Source organism: Mustelus asterias, chromosome 27 (genome assembly GCF_964213995.1).
Source record: "Mustelus asterias chromosome 27, sMusAst1.hap1.1, whole genome shotgun sequence".
Classification (NCBI taxonomy): Eukaryota; Metazoa; Chordata; class Chondrichthyes; order Carcharhiniformes; family Triakidae; genus Mustelus; species Mustelus asterias.
This window is the reverse complement of record NC_135827.1, coordinates 37,115,201-37,129,056: the sequence shown is the minus strand read 5'-3', so window position 1 is coordinate 37,129,056 and position 13,856 is coordinate 37,115,201. Positions and strand designations below refer to the sequence as shown.

At 50.1% G+C, this 13,856-nt stretch overlaps 1 protein-coding gene across 1 annotated transcript; it reads right to left on the bottom strand.

Annotated features, from left to right (window-relative positions):
- Positions 1-1,504: 1,504 nt before the first annotated feature.
- On the bottom strand, positions 1,505-13,639 carry LOC144480045 (small integral membrane protein 35-like). The gene is made up of 5 exons (XM_078199207.1): positions 13,512-13,639; positions 12,033-12,134; positions 10,515-10,628; positions 5,998-6,031; positions 1,505-1,720 (listed from the first exon to the last, which is right to left on the bottom strand). Exons 1-5 carry the CDS (start codon positions 13,513-13,515, stop codon positions 1,564-1,566), a joined length of 411 nt encoding a protein of 136 aa, XP_078055333.1. The 5' UTR covers positions 13,516-13,639; the 3' UTR covers positions 1,505-1,563.
- Between the last annotated feature and the right edge of the window lie 217 nt (positions 13,640-13,856).

Genomic DNA, 13,856 nt, shown 5'->3' with positions numbered 1-13,856 from the left:
AACTGAGTTGAGTGTCGGACGGTCAATCTCTGCATTCCCAAGGCAAGGCTGCTGATATTCGGGGAGGGAATCCCTTCTTTTCATGCACCTGGTGCCAGCAATAAACACTCCCAGGACAGGTACAGCACGGGGTTAGATACAGAGTAAAGGTCCCTCTACACTGTCCCCATCAAACACTCCCAGGACAGGTACAGCACGGGGTTAGATACAGAGTAAAGCTCCCTCTACACTGTCCCCATCAAACACTCCCAGGACAGGTACAGCACGGGGTTAGATACAGAGTAAAGCTCCCTTTACACTGTCCCCATCAAACACTCCCAGGGCAGATACAACATGGGGTTAGATACAGAGTAAAGCTCCCTCTACACTGTCCCCATCAAACACTCCCAGGACAGGTACAGCACGGGGTTAGATACAGAGTAAATCTCCCTCTACACTGTCCCCATCAAACTCCTGTGTCTAAGATCTCAGGGCCCCTATTTCGAAGGGCTGGTGAATTCGCCCTGGTGTCCGTGCCAATATTCATATCTCAACCAAAATCATTGAAAGAAATAGAATATCTGGTCAATATCACATGGCCGTTTGTGTTTTGTGCAAACTGACGCTGTATTTCTTTTCTCTATTAAGGAGAGGCTGGGTTGACGGATTTTTTTCTCTGGAACGTAGGAGGCTGAGGGGTGATCTTATAGAGGTCTATAAAATAATGAGGGACATAGTTCAGCTAGATAGTCAATATCTATTCCCAAAGGTAGGGGTGTCTAAAACTAGAGGGCATTGGTTTAAGGTGAGAGGGGAGAGATACAAAAGTGTCCAGAGGGGCAATTTTTTCACGGAGGGTGGTGAGTGTCTGGAACAAGCTGCCAGAGGTAGTAGTAGAGGCGGGTACAATTTTGTCTTTTAAAAAGCGTTTAGATAGTTATATGGGTACGATGGATATAGAGGGATATGGGCCAAATGCGGGCAATTGGGATTAACTTAGAGGTTTTTAAAAAAAGGGCGGCATGGACAAGTTGGGCCGAAGGGCCTGTTTCCATGCTGTAAACCTCTATGACTCTAATCAACAACTCTGAAATAGAACATCTGACTATGAATCCCTTATTGTTTGTGGAATTTTTCTGTGTGCAGATTAGCTGTGGGATTTTCTACATTGCAAAAGTGACTCCACTTTGCGAAAGTACCTAATTGGTTGTGAAACGCTACGGGGCATCAAAGTCATTGCACAAGGGGCTGAGATCAATGCAAGTTCTTGCTCATTTTTGGAATACAATGGAATATTTTCTTACCTTGCTGAGTGATCCCATTGTTCTTTCATTTACACTCCTATTGTTGCTTTGGACTAGATGTAACTGAACCCCCAGATCTCAAACTTGGTAAAACCCAACCACCAGTCAGAGCTGTGATTTCCCCTGGGATTTTTAAGAAAGTTCCTCATTCTAACCCCACTAAAAAACCCAATAGGAATAAAGTTTCTTGTTTCTCGGCAATGTCTGCGGGGGGCGGGGGGCGGGGGGGCGGGGGGCGGGGGGGGGGTGACAATCTCACACACATCTCGCACCCCTCCTTTCAGAGATGCTCTTCGTTTGCTGGGTACAGATCCTCATCGCATTTCTTCATGTTGCGATACTGGAACTGACGTTCTGAGCTGGCGTTTCCCGGAGTGTTCAAAATTCCACTGATGGTAAAGGGCGGGTCAAACTCCAAATGGATCGATTTCAGATCTCTGTTAGAAAAATTCAGAATCTAAGATCTGTTCTTTTCCTTCCCTCTGTCCCATAATTCCCTCACCAGTCCAGTGACATCTCCCCAAAACACTCAACTCCTTCCCATCGCACCCAAGACATCCACCCTCCCCCGCCCCCCCCCCCCACCTCCCCATCCCACCCAGGACACCCGCCCCCCACCCCCCAACCACCAGCACGTCCCCACACCCACCCAGGGCATCCCCTTCCTCTCCCACCCCCCCCAGCACCTTCCTGACCCCACCCAGCACCTCCCTACCTCTATCCTGCTCTTGCTGTGACTTGGCCATTTGGGCACGAGGAGATTTTCTAATTCCTTTGCCCCCGGTGGCCAGTCCTTCATCGGAAGTTTGGTGAGGCTTGTTTACCAAGGGGGGCAGACTCACCCGAAACCGGTCCTGTTCTCACACAACAAGGTGATACACCGGGCCCTTCTAGCAAGAGATCAATGGATAATCCATAGCATAAAAGCAAAATACTGTGAATGCTGGAATCTGAAACAAAAACAGAAAATGCTGGAAAATCTCAGCAAGTCTGACGGCATCTGAGGGGAGAGAATAGAGCCAACATTTCGAGTCTAGATGACTCTTTGAAGAAGGGTAATCCTGACTCAAAGAATTGACTTTATTCTAGATTTTCCAGCATTTTCTGTTGATCCATAGCATCCTCACTGTAAAGTTCCTTAGAGCATCCAGCCTCATATCAGAGAACAAAGAACAAAGAAAATTACAGCACAGGAACAGGCCCTTCGGCCCTCCAAGCCTGCACCGACCATGCTGTTCAACTGAACTTTGGAATCTAACCTGGGCCTTGTTTATCTGCGCAGCCAGATGCATTGTTAGATTTGGTTTGTAATAGAGCACAAGGGCGGCACAGTGGTTAGCACTGTTGCCTCAGAGCATCAGGGACCCGGATTCAATTCTGGCCTTGGGTGACTGTCTGTGTGGAGTTTGCATGTTCTCCCCGTGTCTGCGTGGGTTTCCTCCGGGTGCTCCGGTTTCCTCCCACAGTCCGAAAGACGTGCTGGTTAGGTGCATTGGCCATGCTAAATTCTCCCTCGGTGTACCCGAACAGGCGCCGGAGTGTGGCGACTAGGGGATTTTCATTGTACCTTCATCACAGTGTGAATGTAAGCCTGCTTGTGACTAATGAATAAAGTTTTAAAAAAAGGCTGTATCATTTGTGAATATTCCCACAGTAACAATGTCACACGCAGTAACTCTCCGCTGTCAATGACATCAACAAATACACATGACAGCCAATTGTCACACTCCAGAGGTCACACAAACAACCTTTTAACAAAGAGAAGGCAGGAGAGTCAGTTAATGTTGGATACTTTTATACTGCTGTCTGAAACTACTGAGTATTTTCCAATTTGCACGGTCCCTTCCACATGACAATTTACCTCCGAATGACCTAAAGCCATTTTTCCCTAACAATTAACCTCTGTGGCTTTATGAGTGCGCAGTTTCACCCTAGAAGCAGAATAATGCAGGGAACACGTCTTCAATTTACACCTGGCTATCTGATTATCTGATGTTGCTGTTCTTATATCGCCCACTTCCTTCACTTTCACTGGGTCAAAATCCTGGAACTCCATCCCTAACAGCATTGTGGGTGCACCTACGCAACATGGATTCCAGCAGCTCAACAAGACAGCTCACCGTCTCAAGGGCAATTAGGGATGGGCAGTGAATGCTGACCTGGGCAGTGAATGCTGACCTAACCAGTGACACCGGTTTCCTGTGAACAATGTTTTTTTAAAGTCCTTTTTCATACGCAGGGCAATTCCAGAGGTGAGTAATAATGATGATAATTTCCACTCTCAATGACTTCATTCTGTGGATTGCTGAGTAACACTGACCAAGGGATAAAATTCTAATATTACAATTGTGTGTGGATTTTCTTCACTAGTTTCTCCTGCTAACGATGCCCTCTTGGAGACAATGGAACTTCACCTTCTGTTTACTCTCCAAGTAGCTAGATTTTGAGTGTCACCGAGATAGCTGACTTCAGGTTTTCATGATGTGGAGATGCCGGCGTTGGACTGGGGTAAACACAGTAAGAAGTTTAACAACACCAGGTTAAAGTCCAAGAGGTTTATTTGGTAGCAAAAGCAACAAGCTTTCGGAGCCTTAAGCTCCTTCTTCAGGTGAGTGGGAATTCTGTTCACAAACAGGGCAAATAAAGACACAGACTCAATTTACAGAATAATGGTTGGAATGCGAATACTTACAGCTAATCAAGTGGATTGCTGAGTAACTCGATTAGTTGTAAGTATTCGCATTCCAACCATTATTCTGTAAATTGAGTTTGTGACTTTATATGCCCTGTTTGTGAACAGAATTCCCACTCACCTGAAGAAGGAGCTTAAGGCTCCGAAGGCTTGTGGCTTTTGTACCAAATAAACCTGTTGGACTTTAACCTGGTGTTGTTAAACTTCTTACTGTGTTCAGGTTTTCACACAGGGTCCCTGCCTAACATCAACTCAAGGATCATAAGGAGCAAGAATCATTGATGAATTTCCCAGCCCACAAGAACCGAGGGCACGCGTGCCCCCTCCCCCCCTTCCTAATCCTACCCCTTTACCTCACCCATCCCTAACCCCCTCTCCGCACCTACTGCACTGCCCCCCCCCCCCCCCCCCCCCCCCCATCCCAGCTCCTTCACCTGCTCAGACTGTGGTTCAAAGCTGCAACTTCATAGAATTACATAGGATTTACAGCACAGAAACTGTGTACAGTTCTGGTCACCCTATTATAGAAAGGATATTAATAAACTAGAAAGAGTGCAGAAAAGATTTACTAGGATGCTACCGGGACTTGATGGATTGAGTTATAAGGAGAGGCTGGATAGACTGGGATTTCTTTCTCTGGAGCGTAGGAGGCTGAGGGATGACCTTATAGAGGTCTATAAAATAATGAGGGACATAGATCAGCTAGATAGTCAATATCTTTTCCCAAAGGTAGGGGAGTCTAAAACTAGAGGGCATAGGTTTAAAGTGAGAGGGGAGAGATACAAAAGTGTCCAGAGGGGCAATTTTTTCACACAGAGGGTGGTGAGTGTCTGGAACAAGCTGCCAGAGGTAGTAGTAGAGGCAGGTACAATTTTGTCTTTTAAAAAGCGTTTAGACAGTTACATGAGTAAGATGGGTATAGAGGGATATGGGCCAAATGCAGGCAATTGGGATTAGCTTAGGTGTTTATAAAAAAAAAGGCAGCATGGACAAGTTGGGCCGAAGGGCCTGTTTCCATGCTGTAAACCTCTATGACTCTAAACAGGCTATTCAGCCCAATTAGTCCATACCAGTGTTCAGGCTCCACTCGAGCCCCCCTTTTTTTGCATTCATTCATGGGACATGGGCATCACGGGCTGGCCAGCATTTATTGCCCATCCTGAATTGCCCGAGGGCTGTTTGAGAGCATTGATGTGGCTCTGGAGTCACTTGTAGGCCAGACCAGGTAAGGACGGCAGATTTCCTTCCCTGAAGGACGTTAGTGAACCAGATGGCTTTTTCAGGCAACAGTTTCATGGTCATCGGTAGATTCTGAATTCCAGATTTTTTTTTATTAAATTCAAATTCCACCATCTGCCGTGGCAGGATTCGAACCCAGGTCCCCGGAACAGTAGCCGCGTTTCTAGATTAATAGTCTCACGATAATACCACTGGGCCATCACCTATTTCTCCTGTCTTTTCTCATCTAAACTCAGCATCATAATCCTCTATTCCTTCGCCCCCTCACATGCTTGTCTAGACCGGGTAAGGAGGGCAGATTTCCTTCCTTGAAGGACATTAGTGAACCAGATGGGTTTTGAAACAACAATCATAATAGTTTCATGGTCGCTGTTACTGATTCCAGGTTTGAGTAACTGAATTTAAATCCCACCAGATGTTATGGTGGGATTTGAAACTCTGGCCCCCGGTGTATAAGCCTGGGCCTCTGGATTACTAGTGACATGCCGCCATCTCTCCCTTTATATTGATATCGATGGTCTCTCGCGATGTTCTTCCTCAAGGATTCTCTCCAAATCCACTCTTACCAAAGCCTTCGATAGTTTTAAAGGCCTGGGTGATCAATGAGCTTACTTTTTTCAAGAGATCAGTCACCCAATCCTTTCCTGAGAGGCAGACACACACATTTCTATCATTCCTACTCTGCTGTGTCTCAGTAATGTTGCTACTTTGACAGATTGAACAGTCAGTGAGTGGATTGTAAACCATTCCCAGTGACGTGCCAGTGAAGATTGTAAACTGTACCTCAGAACGTTCTGGCTAAAGGTCAGCTTGGACTCTGTAAAACACACAGAGCAACAGTGTTAATGAAGATCAGCGTATTGAAGCAATGCGATACACATCCTCACACACACCGTCACACGTACACCCTCATACACACCCACATTCACACAGTCATACACACCCTCACATGCACACATCATCATACACACCTACACACATGCACACGCTCTCTCACAATTATATATACCTCCTACACACACATATACACACAAACCCTCACACACAGTCACACCCTCACAAAATCATATACACCTCCTATACACAGAATATCACACACACACCCCACGCACACAACCCCCCACACCCCCCCCCACGCACACATCCTCCCCCACACACACACAACCCCTCCCACACACACACACACACACACCCTCCCACACACACACACACACACCCTCCCCCCCACACACACACACACCCTCCCACACACACACACATCCCCCCCACACACACACCCTCCCACACACACCCTCCCACACACACCCTTCCACACACATACACACACCCTCCCACACACCCTCCCACACACCCACACACACACACCCTCCCACACACACACACACACCCTCCCACACACACACACACACCCTCCCACACACACACACACACCCTCCCGCACACGCACACCCCCTCCCGCACACACACACACCCCCTCCCACACACACACACACCCCCTCCCACACACACACACACCCCCTCCCGCACACACACACACCCCCTCCCACACACACACACCCCCTCCCACACACACACACACCCCCTCCCGCACACACACACCCCCCCTCCCACACACACACACACACCCTCCCACACACACCCCCTCCCACACACACACACACACACCCTCCCACACACCCTCCCACACACACACACACACACACCCTCCCACACACACACACCCTCCCACACACACACACACCCTCCCACACACACACACACACACCCTCCCACACACACACACCCTCCCACACACCCTCCCACACACACACACACTCTCCCACACACACACCCTCTCCTACACACACACACCCTCTCCCACACACACACACCCTCTCCCACACACACACACACACCCTCCCACACACACACACACACACACCCTCCCACACACACACACCCTCCCACACACACACACACCCTCCCACACACACACACACACCCTCCCACACACACACACACACCCTCCCACACACCCTCCCACACACACACACACACACACTCCCACACACACACACCCTCTCCTACACACACACACCCTCTCCCACAAACACACACCCTCTCCCACACACACACACACACACCCTCCCACACACACACACACACCCTCCCACACACACACACACACCCTCCCACACACACACACACCCCCTCCCACACACACACACCCCCTCCCACACACACACACACACCCTCCCACACAGACACACACACCCTCCCACACAGACACACACCCTCCCAAACACACACCCCCACACACACACGCACACCCTCCCACACACACACGCACACCCTCCCACACACACACACGCACACCCTCCCACACACACACACGCACAATCTCACACACACACACACGCACACCCTCCCACACACACACCCTCCCACACACACCCTCCCACACACACACGCAGACACCCTCCCACACACACACATCCCCCCCACACACACACCCTCCCACACACACCCTCCCACACACACCCTCCCACACACACCCTTCCACACACACCCTTCCACACACACACACACACACTCCCACACACCCTCCCACACACCCACACACACACCCACACACACACACCCTCCCACACACACACACACACCCTCCCACACACACACACACCCCCTCCCACACACACACACACCCTCCCACACACACACACAACCCCTCCCACACACACACACACCCCCTCCCACACACACACACACCCCCTCCCGCACACACACACACCCCCTCCCACACACACACACCCCCTCCCACACACACACACACACCCTCCCACACACACACACAACCCCTCCCACACACACCCCCTCCCACACACACACACACACCCTCCCGCACACACACACACCCCCTCCCACACACACACACCCCCTCCCACACACACACACACCCCCTCCCACACACACACACACCCTCCCATACACACACACACACCCTCCCACACAGACACACACACCCTCCCACACAGACACACACGCTCCCACACACACACACACACCCCCACACACACACGCACACCCTCCCACACACACACGCACACCCTCCCACACACACACAATCTCACACACACACACACACACTCTCACACACACACACCCTCCCACACACACACCCTCCCACACACACACACACCCCCTCCCACACACACACACACTCCCACACCCCCTCCCACACACACACACCCTCCCACTCACACACGCACACCCTCCCACACACACACGCACATCCTCCCACACACACACACGCACACCTTCCCACACACACGCACACCCTCCCACGCACACGCACACCCTCCCACGCACACGCACACCCTCCCACACACACGCACACCCTCCCACACACACACGCACAGCCTCCCACACGCACACCCTCCCACACACACACGCACACCCTCCCACACACACACGCACACCCTCCCACACCCACACGCACACCCTCCCACACGCAGACCCTCCCACACGCACACCCTCCCACACGCACACCCTCCCACACGCACACCCTCCCACACGCACACCCTCCCACACGCACACCCTCCCACACGCACACCCTCCCACACGCACACCCTCCCACACGCACACCCTCCCACACACACACCCTCCCACACACACACCCTCCCACACACACCCTCCCACACACACCCTCCCACACACACGCACACCCTCCCACACACACGCACACCCTCCCACACACACACGCACACCCTCCCACACACACACGCACACCCTCCCACACACACACGCACCCCCTCCCACATGCACCCCCTCCCACACGCACCCCCTCCCACAATGATTTTTGATAACTTCTTTCACCATCCTTTCTCCCTCCTGTGGCGCTGACAGTGCCACAGGCACCCACTGCTGCCTCATCCTCATGTCCATTCTCCCCATGTGTGCACACGTACTGAGTGTGACTCTCTGACACACTGTCTCTCTCACACACACGCACACACCTTCCAGAAGTGGGGAGTGAGCTTCAGGGGGAAAACGATGAGTAATAATTCCCGTCTCTCCCTCCGGAACTCCCCGGCACTGAAGGGAAATGTACCAACTTGACAAAAATCAGCACAGGTCAAGGATTCGACCTCTCCTGATATACTTTGGGAGTTAACTCCTCCTGGGAAGGGAGGGGGCAGAGGGGAATGGAAAATGGCTGTTAAGTACATGAGCTGTGGATCGGATAATTAATATTCTGGATGCCTCTCAGATTCCCTGTCCCCATCCTATTATTTTATTGGGAATCATTTACATAATACAGCTACAATATTGTCCAGCACAGTGGATACACATTAGCAGGGTAAATACACAAGGTCACAGGAATAGGGCCTGGGTGGGATTGTGGTTGATGCAGACTCGATGGGCCAGATGGCCTCTTCTGCACTGTTGGGATTCTATGATTCTATGAATATTAATTTAAAACATATATGGTTTCTAATGCTAATCCCTAAGGTTAGTTTGATGGGGCTGGGGTTTAGGTGTAGGGTTTCGGGTTGATGGGAAAGGTCAGGGTTTCGGCAAAGGGGTTGGGTTTAGGGTTAGAGGTTACCCATGAGGTACCAGTGTCTCCCAGTCGGTCACGACCCAGTCTCCAGAACCAAAGAGAAGGCCCACAGGTTGACAGGCCTCTGTCAAAATTTGAATGGACAATGAAATACTTCGAAGCACGAGATCAAACCCAAAAAGGGACCCAGCTCGAAGAGGTCATAACCAACAGCTCCAACTGTTGTACATCCCAACGTCCTTCCTTCACTGACCCTCCCAACCCCCAAGAATAATTAAGGACTGGAACAATCTTCCACAAACCTTAAATCCATGCCCCCTAAGGACTCATTTAAGGAAAATATGTTGAACTTTCTTCAATTAACATGACCATAGACAGCACTCATTGTACACTACCTGTAAACAAAATCCCTAGGGACAGAAACCTTAACCAGTGCCGACTGCTAAACCTTAACCACCATCACCAACCCCTAACCCTCAACTCCAGTCCTGTCCACTAACCCGAATTACGTTTTGTGGGTTGGATTGTAGGGTCAGTAATCCCTCCATTTATAATCATATCACAAAATCCCTACAATGCAGAAGGAGGCCATTCGTCCCATTGAGCCTGCACTGACAACAATCCCACCAAGGCCCTATGCCCCTATAACCCCACGTTTTTACTCTGCTAGCCCCCCTGACACCAAGGGGCAATTTAGCATGGCCAATCCACCGAACCCGTCTATCTTTGGAGTGTGAATCGTCTTCACTGCACTTACTCTGAAAGCAGCATCCGTGTCTGTAGTAATGGATTAAGGATATGGCCAGCGCAATCCCGACGAGGATCAGCAGACAGACAGCGATGATCATTCCCCGCGTATTTACGCCATTACCTAGAAACGGACAGAGATAGCGTTCAGTTTACTTTCTCAGTTTATTTATTAGAGTCACAAGTAGGCTTACATTAACACTGCAATGAAGCTAAATCCCCTAGTCGCCACACTCCAGCGACGTTCGGGTAACCGAGGGAGAATTTAGCACGGCCAATGCACCCAACCAGCTCGTTTTTCGGACTGTGGGAGGAAACCGGAGCACCCGGAGGAAACCCACGCAGACACGGTGAGTGTGGTGCCATTTTCCTGAGCAAACAGAGACCTTGGCTGTCCTCTCACCTGTACATAAAGACCCCAATGTTTTGAAGAAATATGTGGGGTTCTCCCTGGTGTTACATATCATAGAAACATACAGTGCAGAAGGAGGCCATTCGACTCATCATGTCTGCACTGACCACAATCCCACCCATGCATTTACCCTAGCTAGTCCCCCTGACACTAAGGGGCAATTTAGCATGGCCAATCCACCTAACCAGCACGTCTTTTGGACTGTGGGAGGAAACCCACGCAGACACGGGGAGGACGTGCAAACTCCACACAGACAGTGACCCAAGCCAGGAATTGAACCCAGGTCCCAGGTACTGTGAGGCAGCAGTGCTAGGGCGGCACGGTGGCACAATGGTTAACACTGCTGCCTCACAGCGCCAGGAACCCGGGTTCGATTCCCGGCTTGGGTCACTGTATGGAGTTTGCATGTTCTCCCTGTGTCTGTGTGAGTTTCCTCCGGGTGCTCCGGTTTCCTCCCACATTCTGAAAGACGTGCTGGTTAGGGTGCATTGACCCAAACAGGCGATGGACTGTGGCGACCAGGGGAATTTCACAGTAACTTCATTGCAGTGTTAATATAAACCTTACCTGTGACTAATAAATAAATAAAACTAACCACTGTGCCACCCAACAGTGATATCTCATTTGTATATCACTTAAAATAACTAGATTATTTGGTCACCATCACATTGGTGTTTGTGGGAGCTTGCTGTGCACAAATTGGTTGCAGTGTTTCTAAGATTACAGGAGTGACCACACTGCACAAAGTACTTCATTAATTATAGAGTCATACAGCGCAGAAAAGACCCCTTGCCCCATCGAGTCTGCACTACAATAACTAGTTGTGCTAATCCCATTTTCCAGTATTTGTCACACATTCTTGAATGTTACGATGTCTCAAGTGCTCATCCAAATATTTTTTTAAGGGTTGTAAGGTTTCCAGCCACCACTACCTTCCCAGGCAGCGCATTCCAGATTCCCACCACCCTCTGAGTGATGTCTGTTTCCTTCTTTGATCATCCAGAGGATATGAAATATGCTACAGAAATCCAAACTCTTTTTATTCAAGGTATTGGTTAAATGTCCAAGTGACAGGATGTACGGGAGTGAAAGGAATTCAGCTGGTTCTCCCCTTACTGTCTCCTGATTCCGTGTTGTTCTCGTGTGCGATCTGTCTCTGGACATAGAGCAGGATCTCACTGGGAGAAGTGACTGTCCCTCGATCCTCCTGAGAATTACCTGCAAAACAGAAGTTTGGATTGAGTTGCAGTGGAGTCTCTGTGGCCCAGTGACACTGGGAGCTGCCGTCACCTCGCTGGCCGGCAGACCCCGGGGCACAGGAAGGGGTGCACACCCATCTCCTCAATCCATGGGCATCAGCTATGGCTCAGTGGGCAGCCTTCTTGTCTCTGAATTAGAAGGTTGAGAGTTCAGGTCGCGCTTCGGACTTGAGCACACAATCTAGGCTGACACGCCTAGTGCACTGCCGAGGGAGTGCTGAATTGTCAACCCTTCTGATGAAGCATTAAATCAAGGCCCAATCTGCTGTCTCAGGTAAAAGATCCCATGGTACAGGTGGAAGTAGAGTAGGCCAGGGTCCCGTGTTCGATTCCCGGCTCGGGTCACTGTCTGTGCGGAGTTTGCACATTCTCCTCGTGTCTGCGTGGGTTTCCTCCGGGTGCCCCGGTTTCCTCCCACACTCCAAAGGTGTGCAGGTTAGGTGGATCGGCCATAGCAAACGCGCGGGGTTATGGGTGGAGGGGAGGGCCTGGGTGGGATGTTCCTTCGGACATTCGGTGCAATCTCAATGGGCCAAAGGGCCTCCTTCTGCACTGTAGGAGTTTTCCCTGCGCCTCTGGCCAACATTCATACCTAAACATCATTAAACCCAGTTATCTGGTCATTTATCACATTACTGTTGGTGCTTGCAGCAAGAAAATGAGCTCCCATGTTTTCGTGCAGGAGTGCTCTGATACCTTGCAGGATCAGCACTTACCATCCTGCCCGCCATGGGAATCAGAGAGTGTGAGGGGACATCCATGGAAAGGTCAGTTGACCTCGGGTGGGATTTTCTGCTTTCGGGGTGAGCAAGGCTGGAAAACCCCGCCGCGATGGTGTCTGTCCCTCATCAGTAGAAGGATATGTTCTGGCTCTGACGACTCACCGAGTGAGTGCACTATACATTTTCAGGAACCGATACTGAGGCCCACAGCCAGACAGGAAGCTATTGTTCACTTTCAGCGGATGGATGCCGAATTAAATGGGTCAGTAACTGGCCTTTGGCCTTTTGGACAGTTGGACACTTGCATTAAAGCTAATAATTGAAGCGACAGAAGATAATTTCAGGATTAAAAAGCAAACTCTGATTTTAATCAAAATAAGACAGCAAAGGGCTAAATATTGTCACACATACCACAGAGATTGTGACAGTCTCACATTACAAAATCACAAGAGCAGCTGGCTCCAACGTTCTATTACTTCCTGCTGCTGAGAAAAATTTCCTCAACTTCGTAACATAATCCTGAAACCAAACAGCAAGAATATACCCTGTCTATTGTCTGAAATTAGTAATTCATATCTGAAATAATTACTGGGTTCTCTGACTCTCGCTCTTACCCATCTCTTCCCCGGCAGAGTGTGGATAAGGTGAACTTGCTGCCGTGATCCAGTGCTCCCATTAACCCTGACTGCCACCAGAACTGGTTTGTCCTGATTCCTAACAAATCAACTGCGTGAATGCCTCAAATAACCGGGAGATCAGGTGAACAGCTGGAGTCACAGAAATGGGGCAAACCTGAAACTGCCATCAAAACTCCATTCAGTTTCCCCCTCCCCTACGACCTTCATCTAACTCCATCTTTCCCTTGCCCCCAACCCTTCTCTCTTCCCCTCTGACCCTTCCCCTCCCCTCCTGATCCCCACCTCTCTTTTTCAATCCTTCCTCCCTATCCACCCTCTGCT

Coding starts and splice junctions, on each gene's coding strand:
- LOC144480045 (XM_078199207.1), bottom strand. Junction 10,629..12,032: donor CAACACGGAATCAGGAGACA/GTAAGGGGAGAA, acceptor GTCCGTTTCTAG/GTAATGGCGTAAATACGCGG. Junction 1,721..5,997: donor TTTAGCCAGAACGTTCTGAG/GTACAGTTTACA, acceptor TTTTTCTAACAG/AGATCTGAAATCGATCCATT.